This window comes from Octopus bimaculoides, chromosome 3, assembly GCF_046866305.1.
Source record: "Octopus bimaculoides isolate indiv1 chromosome 3, ASM4686630v1, whole genome shotgun sequence".
Lineage (NCBI taxonomy): Eukaryota > Metazoa > Mollusca > Cephalopoda > Octopoda > Octopodidae > Octopus > Octopus bimaculoides.
This window is the reverse complement of record NC_142930.1, coordinates 100,304,474-100,324,303: the sequence shown is the minus strand read 5'-3', so window position 1 is coordinate 100,324,303 and position 19,830 is coordinate 100,304,474. Positions and strand designations below refer to the sequence as shown.

The window sequence follows — 19,830 nt, the reverse complement described above, 5'->3', positions numbered from 1 at the left end:
ACACACACATGTATATAAATTATGAGTTAGGGGTTATGCAACCGTCTAAGGGATAAATGTATCCGTAGGCACTACTGGTGTATTACCTCACTATGTAGAGGCCTTGCTGTAAGGTTAACAGTAGTTGGTAATTTAAATGGTAAAACCATGGTTTATTATATTCAGGTAAGAAAAGAAATGGAGCAACAAGTAACAATTAGAAGTTGATCATTAGTATTAAAAGGTCATATAGTTTAATTGTTCAAGAACATTTTCAGCTGTTTCAGTTTATTTCAGTTTGTTATAACAAACTGTCTTTATGACCCCTGTACATCTTCCATAAAATTACGAAACTGCTATAACAGTTTGAAATAACAAACTGAAACGGCTGTAAACGTTCTTGAACTACTATTAAACTATGACCTTTTAATACCAATGATCAACTTCTAATTGTTAATTGTTACTCCATTTCTTTTCTTATCTGTATATGTAGATAAAACTTACTTAGAAATGGATGCATGGTGTTCAATCATATAATATAAATAATATATATACATACATATATGTATATTCTTACATATATATTCTCACGGTGGTGCACCAGCATGACCGCAGCCACTTGGCTGAAACACATAAATAAATAAATATGTATATATACATATGCATATATGGGCACAGGACATCACAGAACGTAAGCATGAAATACAAAAACATGGAATACAAACTTTTTTTGCAAACAACGAAAGAAACAAATGGAAAGAAAGACAAGCAACATAAAAAAAAACGACCCTTCATCAGTTGTCAGCTGTTTTCTATTCCATATTTCAAGCAATTCACAACAAGATACATCTTCGACAAAACAGTTGCTCCCGCAAAGCAAATTAAATAAAATTTGGGATTTTGCGGAGGGTCAAAGTTGGTAATGAAAACAGGACAGTGAAAACAAACAGGAAGGGCTGCTAAGCCTGAACTAGGTGAATTGGCGAATGCGGAGGAACAAGCTCTGGCAGGAGACAGACAAGAATGCGTCCTATCCTGCAGCTGATCGGAAGGAAAGAAAGAAAAGATGGCCAATGGTCACTTGTGAGCGAGAGAGCAAAGGAGGAAGAGTGAGGGATAGAGAGGGACAGACAAAACGGCGAAGGGGAGAGGAATGCATTCTTGTCTGTCTTCTGTCTGTTCTTGTTCCTCTGTGTTCCCCAACTCACCTCATTTAGGCTTAGCTCCTCGCAAAATCCCAACGAGACTCAAGCACACATCTGTACACATGACAAGAATAAAACCATTGTAAGCCTTTCATATATACAGATGTGGATTCAACTTAACAGAGGTAAAAGCTCTGAACATTCTCCATATTATTCTAGCAATTACACTTTCTGCACAACCTCTTCCACAGCTAATTAGATCACCTAGGTAACAAAAATTATCTACAACTTCCAGAAAGCCACTGGTACATTTGGGGAAATCAGCTTCCCAGGTATCTGTAGTCTTTATAACCCCTGTACATCTTCCATAAAATTTCCAAAGTGGAAAAAATTCCTACTCATTTTGAGCATGCACAGACATCTTTCTCCATGCATATCTATTTCTAAAGCATTCTAATTGTGACCATCCTATTTTGTTTTTTTTAAAAACGTGTTCCAGTTATAATTTGGCTTGCATCTGTCAAGTTAACTCGTTCAATAGTGAAACAAGAGACTTTTGATCAAAGGCATTCTATTTGTGGTTTACTCATTTTTTTTTTGTAGCAATTGTAATATGTTGAAAAATAAATGCTGGGTCTTAGTTACAGTAATGTTTGTTTTTCAAAATTTTTATGGATTAATTTTAGCAAAATTTATATATTGAAGAGGAATGTAGTTATTTTTTAGCACATTGGGTAATAATATATACACATGCACATGGGTCTGTCATTGTGTAATCCCAGACTAGCTCTGATCCAGCGTAGTGCATTCCATACTACATAATCCAGTGTGTCTTTAAAAACATAGAAGACAGGTTATGAGATGAGGACAATTTGGTTTAAAGACAAGATGGTCATGTTTGGAACATAGGACAAGCATGGTAGAATGTTCTTAAAAAAGACTGGATGGGTGGAATTGTAATACTTTAACCCTTTAGTGTTTAAACCGGCTGTATCCGGCCCAAATATTCAACACATTTTATGCTCAAACTGGCCAGAACCAGCCTCTCACACCTACCTTGCAATGTCATTCTAAAAATAAGCAATTACATCTTTCCAATCTTGAAGCTACAAAATAATATCAGATAAATTTTTTGAAATGTGAATAAATAAGGATTACTTTTGACAAATTAATCTAAACACTAAAGGGTTAAAAAAAAGACTGGTTGGTGATAGTTGGAACACTTTTTAAAAGTTCATTGAAGAAACCAATGAAAGAGCTTGTGTGTGGCCATTCGACTTACTAAAATAAGGCTGATGTTCATTGCTACACTGTCACACTAAGCATTTGCAAAGCTGCTAGGCCTTACAGAAATAGCAGCTAACTCTCTCTCAAATTGCTACTAACTTCAGAAAAAGATACATTGGATAACGTAGTTTTTTAGATGTGTGAAATTTGAATGAAATATGGAATAGCCATAACTAATGTCTTGTTTCTTAGTCTTCTGGACGTAGGCTGACCTAGGACTCTGTTAATCCCTGATAAACTAGAGAAGCATAAAAGAAAAGGACATTAGTCTTCGACAGGAAATGGAATAGTCAAAGCAGAGACACTTTCCATCATTAGGACTGACATGAGACTAAACTACATCATACCTCAATAAACTTATCTCTACATACATGGGTGCATGACCTGAAAACACCCTTTTCAAATGATGGTCACAGTTGGAAAGTTTTTGATTATAATTTTGCTCAGTCATAGCTGATCTAGGCCTAAACAGTATATAATTAATTCAAAGTTAATTTCTCTTTTCTTCACAAAGCACATTATGCACTTCACTTCCAATTGAGGAGTCATTTTGTTTAAAATATACTGCTTATTTGTCCAAAGGTAAACCTTGATTGAGGTGACCTGTGATCAAAAGTATTCTATCTTGTCATTGTCATTTTTTTCCTTAAAAAGTGTACCTAACATTGCATTATCCAGTGTATCTTGTTTGAGACAGTAGTAGGATGTGTGATTTGAGGAACATTTGACTGCAGCTTTTAGCTGATTGAATGATTTACAGACGTGAATGAAATGAGAGAAAAAGTCACAATTTTGGCTAAGAAAATGTCCTTTCATTTAAATATTATAAATAATAGTTATTAAATCAATTCGTTTAACTGTAAATACATGATTTGCACACAATAATACAGTTTATATAATACTAGCAGAGGCACCCGGCGTTGCCTGGGAATGAAATTGTTGCTTATATACTTGAAGTAAAAAAGGCAAGATATGCTGTATAGAAATTTGAGAGGACATTCTGTAGATGGACTCTCAGATGAATGATGGCTGGGTGCCTCTCATGAATGGGGAAAATTGAAGATGTGCCAAAAAGCCTCATTGGTACTTGGAAACTTTTACGAAAATTAAAATGGGGATTAAATGAAAAAAATGATTTACGTGAATATCCTCACAAGAGTAATTGAAATAAATGGCGATTGTGGAACCCCGCGCGCGCATTTAACGTGTGCCTTTGTAAATATGTTTGTATACATTTATATATGTGTGTGTTTGTAAGAGAGAGAGAGGTTTGTTGTCATGTATACGTACATGCATAAATATACATACATCTTTGGATGTATGCATATGACAACACAGCCCTTGACTCACTCACATTCCGTCTCTTACAAATACGCACGCGCGCTCATACACACGTGTGTCTTTGTAAATATGTTTGTATACATTTATGTATGTGTGAGTGAGTCAAGGTGTGTGTGTGTGAGACAGAGTGAGAGAGCGGTGTGTATGTAGTATTTACTCTCTCTCTCTCTCTCATACACACTCACACACAAAATAGAGAGTGAAGCTTTTTGCCGTTGTTACGTCAATACCGGAAGTTGACATTGAGGAACCTTTTTAAAGAAGTTAATCTTAAATATAAAGCAATATTATTTAGTTTTAATTTAAAAAATCAAATGAAGAGCCTAAGATTTATCCGAGGTCAAATTATTCATGCATTACAAGTATGGAAGCATTTGGTGAAGTCGATTTCACGTGAAAAGCGATTACACACACATCTCTGTTTTATATGTAGTATAGATAGATATAGATTACATATATGTGGAAAAAAAAAATCTTGTTTTTTCCAATATCTGAAATGAAACACTGAAACAAGAAAAAAAAAACATTAAATCAGAGGCTTTGTCATTGAGTCATTAATTATAAATAGTTAATGCAATGTCGACAGTTACTCGAGTTAACTTCCAATATCGATAATTACAACTTCTAATATAGACAGTTACTGTTGTGTTATTTATACATAAAGTAGAAATTGTAAAAGTGTTCAGTAGTTAAGTCTGTTCCAAATGTCAGTGTTAATTCTCTAGGAATGACAGTTTACTTCACTTCCTTATAGGAGAAAGACAAACTGTTGGCCAAATCTAGAAAGCTAGGCTATTTCCTTATTTATAGCTGGTGAGTGAATGTGATCTGCTCTAGAGACAGGACAGAACATCTTCAGTATTTTGAAACTAAAGATTTCATGAGATGGTAATACCTTTTTCACCTAACCACACTTTGTCAAAATTATTTTAAGTTTAGAAAATGTAGCGTTGCTTCTTAAAAACCTGGGGTGGATGCTTTAAATAAGGTTTTGTCAATAATATGGAAACACTATTAGATCAAAATGAGGTTCCAAAATAGTGGCAGAGTGTGTTGGAGTATATAATTATGCTCTTGCTATGGTTATGTGCTTTTTTGTTTTACCAGTGGTTAAAATATTGTCCAGGTTGGTATCCATGCTAGCTTTGTTCTCAGCCCACTCTTACTATAGTTCTCCAGGCCATAACTGAAGAATTTATGTATTAGCTGTCTCTGAGAGCTATATACAGATAGCCTACTTGTCAGAGATGACTCTGCTAAAGAAAAATGGAAATTCTGAACACAGAAAATAGACTCCCTCAAATGTTGAAGGGGATCTTCTGTTACTGAGATGATCAAGTATGTGATGAAGGTTGTTCCAAAAGCATAGCTGTTAAAATATAAACAGGCTGGGCAAAGTTTAGAGAGCTGCTACCTCTGTTAGCAACAAAAGTCCTCTCATTCAGAGTGAAAGGCAGATTGTATGATGCCTGTGTACAAACAACTATGCTACATGGCAGTGAGACATGGACTGTGACTACTGAGGACATGCAAAGGCACGAAAGAAATGAAGCCAGTATGCTCCACTGGATGAATGTCAGTGTGCATATATGATAGTGTAAGTGATTTGAGAATAAAAGTGGGTATAAGTGTGGTCATATGATGTGTATGGATGAGGACAGCTGCATCAAAAAGATCTCTAATTGTGGAGGGAACGTGTGAAAGGGCTACACCCAGGAAGACATAGGATGAAGCAGTGAAAAAGAATCTTCAGACATGAGACCTCACGGAGATGACAAATGACTGAGACTGCTGGCAGTTTGCTGTGCTTGAGGAAACACATCAAGCTAAGTAAAATCATGGTTGTCCTTGCATACAGGCAGATCTCCTACATTCCTCTTCAGCTGAGCAACCCTAATCTTGCAGGCTCGTGGGTTTTGGTGCCCCAGATAAAGCACCCATGCTAGTGCCACAAAGAAGTGCCCATGCTGGTGCTGTGTAAAAGCACCCAGTACACTCTGGAAAGTAGTTGACATTAGGAAGGGCATCCAGCCATAGAAACCATGCCAAAACAGACATGGAAACCAGGCAGCTCTTCAGCTGGCCAGCTCTTGCCAAACTGTCCAACCCATGCCAGCATGGAAAACTGATGATGAAGTGTCCATGCTCAATTTGCAGAAAAGTAGTTAGGAATACCTTTCAGTGTTTTTGACAATATGGATACACAATATGGATACACAAGATGCAGTGAGGTTACAGGCAGACTGGTAGAGAATAAAGACTTCCTATTTAAGATAAATGCAGGAGTGGAGTGACTACAAAATCTTTCAAATGTTTTGTGGGTTTCCTAGAAATAGTTGATAGTTTTTGTTACTAGATTACCTAACAAAGCAATGGAGGAGGGTGATTCAAAAGCAATGTTCATGTAGCTGTGATGCCTCTGCTAGCAAGAATGGGATTCTGTCTGTATGCAGAGGGCAGATTGTACGAATCTGTATAAAGAAGTGCAACATTTCATGGTAGTGAAACAAGGGTCTTGAAGCTCAAAGGCATATTTTCAAGAACTGTGTACCCAATATTACATTATCTAGTATGTGAAGGCGCACGGTTCAGTGGTTAGAGCGTCGAGCTTACGATCGTGAGGTTGTGAGTTCAATTCCTGGACCGGGCTGCGTATTGTGTTCTTGAGCAAGACACTTTATTTCACGTTGCTCCAGTTAACTCAGCTGTCGAAATGAGTTGCGACATCACTGGTGCCAAGCTGTATTGGCCTTTGCCTTTCCCTTGGATAACATCAGTGGTGTGGAGAGGGGAGGCTGGTATGCATGGGCGACTGCTGGCATTCCATAAACAACCTTGCCCAGACTCTTGCCTCAGAGGGTAACTTTCTAAGTGCAATCCCATGGTCATTCATGACCGAAGGGGATCTCCTCAGTATGTCTTAAGATGGTAAGGTGGTGTTTAAGAAATTTATCCGTACCAATGTCAAGAGACATTATAGTTATACAATGTCAGTAAGAAATTTTCTTTTTAAGTTGTTTTCTTGTGCAGTTAAAAATGTTTTGCCATCTGCTTATCATGTAATGCTGATCAAATTATTTAGGAGGTAACTGAGAATGTCATCATAATCGTTTTAGCTTTTACTTTTGCATGCTTGCCTGGGTCAGAAGGAATTTGTTGAGGTAGATTTTCCTGTGGCCGGATGCCAGCCTTCACTTGTTTCTAAGCAAGGTATAATATTTCCTTATGACCAGACATGTTTTCACAGAAGATTGAAAATGGATATTGCTAGCATGCCAGTGACACTCATAACTATCATGTGAAGTCAAGGCAAAGAAACAGTAACATTCTCTCCCTCTCCTTCTCTCTCACCCTCTCCTTCTCTCTCACCCTCTCTCCCTCTCTCACACACATATAATATGACAGGATTGTTTCAGTTTATGTCTAGCAAACCCACTCACAAAGTTTTGGTCAGCTTGGGGCTATAGTAGACACTTGCTCACAGTGTCATGCGATGGGACTGGACCATGTGGTTGGAAAGTAAATTTCTTCACACATAGTCACATTTACATCTATCAAATGTAATGTTAACATTAAAAAAATGATCATATAAAAAAAGGGGGGGGGGCTCTTAATTAGAAAGTGAAGCACAAAAAATTTATAGTTTAGATCAGGAGAATAATTTTTATTCACAGTCAATGACTTTATGCACTAGTTTTTTATAGAACTAAAAAATTGCTACCTTTTAAGACCAGTTTTCCAATTTGAGGATATTTTGATATGTTGCTTCCTTCAGTTGCAATCCATGAATAATTGCTCTTCTGTTTCTTCACCATTCTCCTAGGCCAAGAATGTCATAGGGACTGGCCTTCCTTCTCTGTTTATTTATTTATTTTCCTCGTCTTAAACATCTAAGTCTGTTTAAGAATGCTGTATTGTTTTTTTCTGTTTGTTAACTTTCCAGCCACTGAAGCACACGACGATGATGGACTACCACATACACTGGAACATCTTGTATTTCTTGGAAGTGAAGAATACCCTTACAAGGTAAAAATATGAAGCTTTTTATTTGTCCATGTAAGAGATTTTCCGAAATATTTCAAATTGATTCAGTTTAAATGACCTGAAGAACCATTAAATAACTACATCTGAGTGTCATATCCATATCTCAAATTTACAACTTACCTTTTCTGCTCTTCTATGAGAACAAGTGAGAAACAATGATTGTATGGTAAATGTAATGAACTGCTTGTTTTTGAACTAAATTTATCTATATATATATATAAAACAGAAACTGTATGTGTGTGTGCAAGTTTGAAGGTTTATAACTCGAGTTCCACCAAATCGATTTGATTGAAATTTCAGACATGCATTTGGTATGTTCTGAGGCATGTTTTAGTCATAATAACTGCTTCGATCAATGTTCGGTTTTCACAAAAACTCAAATCAGTAATTATCAAACTTTTCAAAAAGTTATCTGATTTTGATTAAACTTCACATACCTATGCATTCTTACCCAAGGTTTTTTGTTTCGTTATTATTTTTTTCAAATTCCATTTCCTTTGAGCACAGCACAAGAAAAACCAACTCAAAAAATACCTTTAAAGCAGGCCATAGCGCCAGAACCATTGAGCCGGTTTAAACCACAGTAAGCGAATGCATTTTCACCCAACGAGTCTTATGCCATGGTTCATTTCATTAAATTGCGCTTTGTTTGAGCACAATTCGACAAACTCACATTTGAACAAAATGCCTTTGTTGAGGTAGCTCCTGATTTGTTTTTCTCAGAACACTGACCCCATTCCTTCTCCGATGCATAAGCAATTAATCTCCACCATTGTGTGCACACACATTGTGACCCCACATGACTTCAAAATAGCCACTGCTAATAACAGTAAACATCCAGCACTGAGGCTTTCTGCTCAATCTTTCCAAATGTTACAAACCATGATAATCACCTTCAGAGTGATGCCAGACAGCAAGCCCTTAAGAAAGGTGTTTCTTAACTGTTGGCCTCACAATGGGCCTTAAAAGTATTCCACAAGTGTATGGTTCTAATCTGCGCTGGGCTGAGGAGTAAGGTGTTGAAATCAGAAGAGCATTGCGCAAACGCGATAGCCAAGGTAGAGCTCAAAAAATTTTCTCAAGTGTAAGGTCTTATCTTTCCACAGTTGAATGGTAATTTATCAAGACCCTTGCAACGCCGGGTACTACTGCTAGTAATTAATAAAACAGGCTCCTGTCTCTTTTTCCTTCTTCAGCATAAAGCAATAAGAAGGCATCCAGTTGTAAAAATAATTGTTGTAACAAAAATACCTCATCCATTTTGTTCTTTTACTAGTTTCGAGTTATTGGACTGCAGTCATGCTGTCAAGAACCTAGCAGTTTGGCTGGTTCTTATTTTACTAATGTAAAGAGGCCATAGATGAGATTTCAATACAGAATATAAAAGGACATAACCAAATACCACAGGGGTTTGACATGCTTTTCTGATTTTGCCAAACTACTACTTGAAAAAATAAAAAAGGGAAAAAACACATTGTTAAGAATAAAGAATTGTCATAATCTCCAATTTGCTTTTCATTGTATGTGACTCTTAGAATTTTATGTTAAAATAAGAAGGTACTAAGTAGAATAAAGTACTTTACAATATCCAAAATTTTACAGTTTATTAATCTCAGTTTAACTCCATCTGAGGTTCAACATCTCTATAAGTTACTTTAATGAATGTCAGCACAAATTAGTGGTTAAGAAACTTGCTTCACATTCATAAGGTCCTGAGTTCTGTCCCACAAGTGACTATTACTATAATATTGGGTTGACCCAAACCTTGTGAGTGAAAATAGGTAAGTGAAAAGTGTATAGAAGCTCATTAAATGGATTGTACCTTTGAAAGGTCCAGCATTATCTCATAGATCATGCTGATTCAGCTAGAGAATACACAAACATTTACACATTGATTTGACAAAGAAGCAGTTGATTGAACTGAATTATCATTGATGAAACCAACCAAGGATCCCTCATCTCATCAAGTTTATTAAAATAACAATAACTTCATAAATTTGTATAGTAAATTTTCTTTAAAGAGATTCTTAGTAATCTGTTAACAGTTGTTCTCTGATGGTTTCAGATATTTCTGTGTATTATTCAAGTACATGTCACTGCCTTCTCTGAGTCATATCTATTAGCTCATTTCCTTAAATATGTATCATCATCATCATCATCATCATCATCTTCATCATCATTTAACGTCCGCTTTCCATGCTAGCATGGGTTGGACGATTTGACTGAGGACTGGTGGACCAGGAGGCGACACCAGGCTCCAATCTGATTTGGCAGAGTTTCTACAGCTGGATGCCCTTCCTAACGCCAACCACTCCGAGAGTGTAGTGGGTGTTTTACGTGCCATCAGCACGAGGGCCAGTCAGGCGGTACTGGCAACGGCCACGCTCGAAATGGTGTATTTTACGTGCCACCTGCACAGGAGCCAGTCCATCGGCACTGGCAACGATCTTGCTCGAATGTCTTTTTACGTGCCAGGAAGGCGACGAATGATCGATATGAAAATATATATATTTTTCCCTCCTCTCTGTTAGGAGGCACAAGCACTTTCACACACATGTACACACATGACAGGAACTTCTGCCAACCAAATTCAATCACGGAGCTTCATAATATATATATATATATATATATATATATATATCATCATCATCATCATCGTTTAACGTCCGCTTTCCATGCTAGCATGGGTTGGACGATTTGACTGAGGACTGGTGAAACCGGATGGCAACACCAGGCTCCAATCTAAATTTGGCAGAGTTTCTACAGCTGGATGCCCTTCCTAACGCCAACCACTCAGATATATATGCATATACATATGCACAAACACATGTGCACACACACACACACACACTTTTTTTTCCTCTTCTTCAATAAAATAGTATGATCCAACTATCTTATTTGTGTATTATTTCACTTCTGTTATTTTTCAGGGTGTTCTTGATATGTTAGCTAATCGGTGCCTTGCATCAGGTACGAATGCTTGGACAAACACAGACAACACTTGTTACACTGTTACAACAGCTGGCAGTGAAGGCTTTTGCAACCTGTTACCTATCTTCCTTGATCACATACTTTATCCAATGCTGCCAGTATGTATATACTTTCTCCCTATTACAAAATTAGTCATGTCTTTATTAGCACATATTGTTTGTTTCTCAATTTACGTCTGTTCTCTATGTCACCAAGTATCTTTCCATGTATCTGTCTCTTTGTTTTTTTTCTTCTCCCTTTCTTTGACATTTTCTTCTGTTTTGGGTCTTGTCTGTCTTTCTGTCTTTGTTCAACCCTGTTGTCTTTTTGTGTTGCACACCACAATCCAAAGTAAACTTTATTCAATGAAATTATTATTATTATTATTATATAATACATATGCATATATGTTTTTACATTACAGAGATCAGGTTACATTACTGAAGTGCATCACATAAATGGAAACGGTGAGGATGCAGGTGTGGTGTACAGTGAGATGCAGGCAAGAGAGAACACTGGTGAAAGTCTTGCCTATTTAGCAATGTTACGTTATGTCTACCCTGAAGGCTGTGGTTACAGATCAGAGACTGGAGGCATCTTGAAGAACTTGAGAACAAGTACAACATATGACAAGGTCAGTTCATTTAGATCATTGGTAGGAATGGTCTAGAAAACATGACTGTCTTGTGTGTTGCAGACAACAGCATACTAAGTCAATAAGGTATTGGACTACTGGCTAAAATAGATACATATCTTATCACCAGTGGTCCAATTCACTTATATCTTGAGCCACTGAGGTGGCCTCTGTCAGCTTGACTAACTTTGAAAAGCAGACATCTTACTATCTTAACCCATTAAAGGCCATAATTCAACTAAGAATATTATTTATTTATTTTTACATTTTCTTGGCTCCCAAGGGCTCTTTAATTATATTTCTCCTGTTATATTGCTTATTTTACTTCAAGAATACTATAAATATTCTGTAAGTATATAATGAAAGAAACACAATAGCTTTTATAATATTATTTATTGGTTAAAAAAACAAAGAACACATTGGATAACTTGGTCCTCAGTACATTATCCCTTAAAAAAAGATAGGATCGCCATGGATGAAATATCTTTGACTGTAGATCTGTTTAATCTGAGTCGTCCTGGATCCACACAACAGCATGTATCTTGGTCCAAGTAAGTAGTGGGTACCACAAGGTAAGAAAAACTGTAAGGAGTGGTAACTGCAAAATTGAATGTTAGTTTGTAGTGTACTCCACTCATGGGTATAACCTGAAATGTGGGCTCCACCAGATACATAAAACTGCATATGTACTGTTTTATGTAGGAGCTTAAAGAGGTGTCCTTAACATTTCTGTAATACCTATTATAGACATCACAGTATGACTAATCGGTAATTTAATATTGTTTTAGTGTTGTAACTTCTGTCAGTGTTGTCAACACTAACAATGTTTTAATTAAAAATTCAATATATAACTTCCTTGTATACCAATCTGCATGCTACATATAATTACTTGATCTTGAATAGGTCGACTTCAGCAAAGGTGTTACACACAGTCTTAGCCTTGATTGGAAATAATTTAATCTGAAATTTTTATTTGTAATTAATTATATTTTTATTATTTGTTGCAAAAAAAAAAATGATGAGAAAACAACAAAATTGTAAATTTCTTACAACTAGGTTTGCAGTTATCATAAAGAATTTTACCGACCTGAAAATCTTTGCCTAATCATAACGGGTCAACTGAGTAATGACGACCTATTTCATCAACTGCAGAAGTTTGAAGAAAAGATCATTAAAAAGGTAATGATATTTTTCAATTTACTGGTTGATGATAAAGCTTCTCCTTTCTCTTCTTTCAATCTCTTTTATTTTTAACTATTATATATTTACCTAATATATATATATATAAAACTTACTTGGAAAAGGATGCGTGGCATTCGATCATATAATAATATAAATGATATATGAATATATGCATATATCCATACATATATGTACATACCTACATCTATATGCATACATACATGCATATATGGGTACAGGACATCAAAAAACAGTTGAACTGAGAAAATGAGAAACGAAAACAGAAAAGGAACTTTTTTCGAACAATGAAAAAAACAGAGAAATGAGACATGCAACATAAAGAGTATACTCCTTCGTCAGTTGTCCCTGTTCCATCTACTCCGCATTTCGAAGGCAAGGACAATACGCGACTTCGTTGGAACAGTCCTTCCTGCAAAGCAAATTAAATAAAATTTGGGATTTTTTGCGGAGGGTGAAAGTGTTAACAAGAACAGGACAGTGAGAACAAGACATAAAAAACAAACGGTGAGGGCTGTTGAGCTAAGACGATAGAAAAATTATTATGAATGCTATGTAGACATGCTATGAGAGAAGAGACAGAAAAAACACATCCTTTCTGTAGGAAGGCAGTGGGCAGAAAAAGAGATCCCCTTTCATCATGTGTCAGCGACTAGAGAGTCAAGGAGGAAGAGTGAGAGAGAGAGAGAGAGGGAACGGTGAAAGGGAGTGAAGAATAGGTAAAGGGTAGGAGAGAAAAACAAAGGATGAAGAACAAGAGAGGGAGAGAGATAGACAGGGAAGAGATGGTAGAAGAGTGCGCATGGTAATTATTAAAATAAAACTTACTTGGAAAAGGATGCATGGTGTTCGATTATATAATAATATAAATATATGCATATATCCATACATATATGTACGTACTTACATCTATATGTATACATACATGCATATATATATATATCATATTTATAAAATTATATATTTCATCATCATTTAACATCCTTTGTCCATGCTGGCATGGGTAGGATGGTTTGATTGGGCTGGCGCGCTGGAAGGCTGCGCCAGGCTCCAGTCTGATTTGGCATGGTTTCCTATAGCTGGATGCCCTTCCTAATGCCAACCACTCTGAGAGTGTAATGGGTATTTTTACATGCCACTGGCATGGGTGCCATTTACGTGACATCTGTTTTCAGATATGATCCATCCCATTCTTATAAAAATAATAACTCTGTCCAAATTGGTGTGCTAAACACAAATTGTCATTTCTGTCAAGCATTAAAATTCTCAAATGAAACAAATGGTATGTGCTGCTCAGGCAATCAGGAAACATTGCCAACACTACCAACTCCTTTTCAACCTCATATGGATCTTCTAGACGGCATTTCCATCCAGTCAAAGGATTTTCTGAACAATATCAGGCAATATAACTCTGCATTTCAAATGACATCGTTTAGCATATCTAAGAAGACAGATAAACATGAATTTACGCTGACGTCAAAGTTCAAATGCAAGTCTTATCACCCCATTGGCTCCCTGTTACCCACAAATGAACAACCACAGTTCCTCCAAATTTACTTTATAAGTGATGTAGGACAACAAACCCAAAAGAGGTGTTAAAATGTCAGATGATGGGTCATGTTAGACACAGCGCTGACTGCTGCAAAAGAGAATATATCCACTGACAGCTTTTCGGTGCGTTCAAAATTCACATAACCCCCACCTCCAGTTTTCCATGATAGACTAGGATCTGAAATGCTCCAAACGGATGCATAGCGTGTTGCTTAGTCAAATTAGCCCAGCATTTACTCCACAAATGTTTTGTTGTCAATAATGCACTTTCCCATTTCACCTGTTTCAACATAACTGTAATATATTATATACAAACTATGCCATTTTAATCCTGAGCAGCGCCGGGTATCTCTGCTAGTATATACATATATAGAAATTAGTTTCATCAGTTTCATTATGTGTGACATATATATATATTCCTTTTTATATCTGTTTCAGAATAATAAAGTTCCATTCACTCGACCATGGCAGTCACCCATAACTCCATTGACTGGATCACTTGTAAAAGCAATTCTTTACCCTTCAGATGAAGACACTCATGGTTTAGTTCTCTCTGCATGGAGAGGTCCACAGGCCAAAGTAAGTTGTTTTCATGTATTAAACTTTTTAATAAATCTAATGGATGCACAGTAATGTTAGTTTTAATATTTTCCTCATAGGAAATATGCACAGGTGTGGCTGTGTGTTAAGAAGTTCACTTCCCAACCACTGTGTGGCATCTTAGGCAAGTTTTTTTCTACTAGAGCCCTAGGCTGATCAAAGACTTGTGAAAGGATTTGGGAGATGGAAAGCGAAAGAAGCCTGTCGTGTGTGTGTGTGTGTTGCTGCGTCCTTGCCTTGCCATTGTGGAGTAGTTTTAAGTGAGTGTCCCTCTCAGTATAAAATAAAACCTTCCCTGTGGGAGGGAAAACAGAGCAACACGAAATACAAACTTAGTGTGCTATTGATACTTACTGAACATATATTCTATTCCTAAAATAACTCTAATGTGAGTATTGATAAATGTTTGTTGTTTTGATCAGTGGAACTATGTACTAAGTAATCCCCAGGAGCTTTCACACAGTTTCCAGTTTCGCTTAGGATGCAGTTACTGAAGGTTCTGCACTCATGGATCAAACTTGGACTTCATGAATATGAAGCAAATTTTGCAAAATGGTCCTAAAAAGCAATTTGTATATATGTTGCTTCGCCAATACTTGAGATTTATTAACGAATTTTGGTATGGTAAATATTAATACAAATTCAATAAGTATAATGATTTATAACAAACAAAAAAAATAGTAATTATGAATAATAATAATCCTTTCTACTAAAGGCACAAGGTCTGAAATTTGGGGGCAGGGGATCCCAGTGTTTCACTGGTACTTAATTTATCAACCCCAAGAGGATGAAAGGCAAGTCGACCTTGGCAGTATTTGAACTCGGAATGTAGCAACAGACAAAATACCACTAAGTATTTCGCCCAGCATGCTAATGATTCTGCCAGCTTGCTGCCTTAGATAATGGTTTCAGATTTTGCCACAAGGGTAGCAACTTTCTGGGAAAGGATAAGTTGATTACATCAACCCCAGTGTTCAACTGGTGTTTATTTTATCAACCCCCAAAAGGATGAAAGGCAAAGTTGACTTTGGTGGAATTTGAACATAGTGGCAGACAATACTGCTAAGCATTTCGTCTGGCATGCTAATGATTCAGCCAGCTCGCCGCTTTAATAATAATGAGATGATGATGATTATAATAATAATAATAATACCAACAACAACAATAAATGCCTTTATTTATTTCTTACTAGCAACAACAAGAAGTCATGGCATTGAAGATTCTTCTTGAGTATCTGAATGATACACCTATTGCACCTTTACAGCGTGACTTTGTTGAAACAAAAAAGCCTTACTGTAGCATGGTAAGTCACTGGTAATTGATAGCACTTCTAACTCTACAGTTCTCATGCTCTCTCTTCACCCCACATCTATTACTCATCTCTTGTAATTCATCACCAACGCCATGACTTGTCACTGTATAATAATGATCAACTGTATCACCAGTTAAAATCACTCATTCATTGATTAGTAGCATTATCTTGTAGAAGTATCATGAAATATGTTGTTTTAATGTAATTGGTAGCATATATCTAGGTTTCAGAACATGTATGTTCCAAATCCCCAGCCTCTTTTCATACAAGGGGTTTTTAATCCAATATATTGTAGCTGTATTAACTCCAAGATACATTGTTAATCAAAGGCTTGCATTGTCAACCTCTATATGTAATAGTTCACCTATTGGATCACTGGTGATAATTCACTAAAGTGAGAAGGTAATCTTTGGTCTACTACTAACATAAGTTTCTAGTGAAGATCACTAGTTTTCAACTCTGGATGTTATGATATAACAATGTTAACCGATATGCAACAACTCCAATGTTAACAGCTCAGTGAAGCCATATGTTTCTAGATGTCTGTCAATGAAGTCTAAATAAATTACATGAGGATTACAATGCAGATGGCATGACCTTATTTTTTGTTCCTCTTTCATAGTTGACAAACGTTAACTGTCAGCTTGGTTTCATCTCACTGCCCCCCCCCCCAGCACTCTCTTTCCCTCACCCACCCTCCAGCTCTGACATTTTGAAAACCAAGTTAAGCATGATATACCAGCAGTGATAAGTTAAAATTGATTTATAAGCTTTCTATTTGTTTAGCTGTACTCTAGTGTATCTGCTATATCTCTCTCTTTCCTATCTCTTTCTCAGTGTCACCTTCTCTGATAAAGAAACTTTATTGTAACATCATGCTTTCCCAAAACATCTTGCTTCACACTTCACTTTAGATTTGTATGGATGTTATGGCATGCATATTTCTATAAACTTTATCTAATATTTTTAGATGCTGGATGTAATGAGAAAAATGTAATACCCATGTATTTTTGCTTTATTCTGTCTCAATTGCTTTTCTCTATCTGATTACAGGTGTCTCATGAGCTTATAGAAAATTCAGTAACTGTTTTCTATTTCCATTTCCGAAGTGTTCCAAAAGAAAACCTTACAGAAATAGTTCCACAGTAAGATTTTTTGTTTTTTTCTGTTACCTTTATCATTCATATTTTGAATTTTTTCAAAGTTTTTTCTCTCAATTCTTTTATTTTCTGTCTCTTCGCTTCTACCCATTTTTTTAACACTATCTCTTGTCTTTATTCTTCACTTTCGTTTATCTTTCATTCTTTTCCATTCTCTCTATTCTTTCTCTTTTGTACATTTGTATTTGATGAATTATTTTGACTTCATTTTAAAAAACTGTTTCATAAGTTGGTGGTTGCAGGCTATATCTCTGTGTATACCATTTAGCATTTCTTTGCAAAGATCCAGCGTAATTACTAGGGAAATAACTTATTTTAGGGTGAGACAGTCAGTTGTTGCCAGCAAACTGCTCATTTAATTTATATTTATACTTATGATTGCCCATTTTCATTTGCTTGAAGCAGTATATAGTAGTCATGTCCTACAACCAAATGGGTTGTTCAAGCATCATTGCTGTCTTATTTTTAAGGGTAAAATACATTGCAAGGACTTTTTGTTGATTTTCAGTGGCTGTGATGTTTAGATGTTGGTCTACTGACCACATGATCTTGAATTGTGCCTGTAAGTAAGATGGTAACTCTACTCGCTCTAGTTTGCTTAACTGAACAGTAACAGATTCATTCCTTCTCTAAGGTGAGAGTGGTTAATAAGGAGAATAACATCCAGTGTAAAAACAAACTGCTCTTCAAAAGCCATCCGACCCTATTCAAGCCTGGGAAATAGATGTATGCAGTAAAATAAAATTAAAGAAATTCAAAAAACAACTTACATCCAGGGAAAAAATGAGTGTTGAAAGGGAAAAAAGAAAATGAAATATTAGTTTTTTTCTATCAAATAGTTGAACAATTTTGAAATATATTTGATATCTGTATTCTTTATCTTCAGACTAAACAAAACTCTAGAAAAGATTTCTAGCGGAGAAGAGAAGATTGATATGAATAGAATGCATACTGTGATCAAACGCAAAATGTTGGACCTGTTGAACTGTGTAAGGAGACAACATATAGCTTTGTTTACTTTTAATTTTAAAATCTTGTCATGTATTTTCTTCTCATCTTCACTATATATATATATATATATATATATATATATATATATATATATATATATATATATATATATATATATATATATATACACACACACACACATATCTCACCATCATTTAACGTCCGCCTTATATATATATATAATTTACTTTATCCTCTGATGCATTGTGTTCCAGATTTAAAAAGTAGTACAAATCAAGTTCTGGAGTCCTTGTAATTAAGTGAATCCTTTCCAGAAAACATGACTTTTTGCCAAAGTTATAAATCATTTTCAATTAAATTGTTTTCATAGTTTTCATTTATGTCCCTTTATGTTCTGAGTTTTATTTTGAATTTTGTGATTTTATTTCTGAGATTGTTTTAAGTTACATTCAAGTATTGTAATCAGTTTAATGAGCTGCCTTTCTCTGGAAACGTGTGGCCCTGTCTGAGTAAACTATCAACTCAATTCCATTACAATTATTTCTTTGTGTAGTTGGTCAGAACACTTAATGATTCAGTTTATAACACTACCTCAGTTTATGACAGCAATAGAGAAAAGAAATTTTGCCTGATATTTGCCAACATCCATTCAAGGAGATATATTTTTCATCTTAATATCATAAAACGGAGCTATTATTCAACTCTCAAAAGCTGTTTTGAGTTTTAGCAAGCATTTCTTTTTTATTTAACAAGTGACTAGTTTGACAACAATTAGAAGGAACGATGGAAACAAACATTTACTAAATCATAGTGATCAACAGGACTAGTGAAGTAGTTGCACAAAAAAAATCAACATGATAGACATGGTTTTGGCACTTTTAGTAGTAAAATATTTTAATTGAACACAAAAATTTGTCAGCCAATGACCCACACCACAATTTCACAATACTCTTTCTACTGTCTTCAGCAGTCTTGCAGTGCCTTCTTAAATCTATGTGGACTGAGTTGTTTGAGAGTTGTTTTATGATTGTGTACGACAATGCAATACTAAACACATGATGTGAATTGTTGATTTCTTGGATTATGGTCCCCTCCCATTTGAAGGGGTTTTTGTCTTGCAAGTTAGTTGGTGACCCTGTTGGTTCTGGTGCCACATAAAAAAAACACTGGTGCCAGTGCCATGTAAAAAGCACCTAGTACACTCTGTAAAATGGTTAGCGTTAGGAAGGGCATCCAGCTATTAAAGCCATGGAGTCTGGTGTGGTCCCTGGCCTTACCAGCTCCTGTCAAACCATCCAGCTTATTCTAGCATGGAAAATGGACATTAAATGATGATGATTATCCACATTTTGCATTTTCTCATGACAGATATGCTTTAATAGCATAAGGATAGAAGACCCTACACATGATCTTTGTCTCTCCTATTGAGGAAATATTGTGTATTTAATGTTTTATTTGAATAACTGTAGGATGTTGGTTGTCAGAGGGAAATGGTCCAGGAGAAGTGGAGTGGCTTAAAGTATTTAGTGTAAAGTCCTAGGTGTGAAATTGAAGCTGGTGTGAGAAGTGAATAGTAGTAAAAATGGAAGTAGTGTAGACTTGTACTCATGTTAAAAGGGCAAAGAGAAGAGAGAT

The 19,830-nt window shown here is 35.9% G+C and overlaps 1 protein-coding gene across 1 annotated transcript in view; it reads left to right on the top strand.

The window, feature by feature from the left end:
* LOC106872085 (uncharacterized protein C05D11.1) overlaps positions 1-19,830 on the top strand; it is a 44,471-nt gene that overhangs the window by 5,512 nt on the left and 19,129 nt on the right. The window contains exons 2-9 of the mRNA XM_014918940.3: positions 7,696-7,778; positions 10,727-10,885; positions 11,191-11,400; positions 12,457-12,579; positions 14,590-14,730; positions 15,944-16,054; positions 17,117-17,208; positions 18,110-18,212. Of these exons, the coding sequence (XP_014774426.1) occupies positions 7,696-7,778; positions 10,727-10,885; positions 11,191-11,400; positions 12,457-12,579; positions 14,590-14,730; positions 15,944-16,054; positions 17,117-17,208; positions 18,110-18,212 (1,022 nt within the window). The remainder of the gene's footprint in view (positions 1-7,695; positions 7,779-10,726; positions 10,886-11,190; positions 11,401-12,456; positions 12,580-14,589; positions 14,731-15,943; positions 16,055-17,116; positions 17,209-18,109; positions 18,213-19,830) is intronic.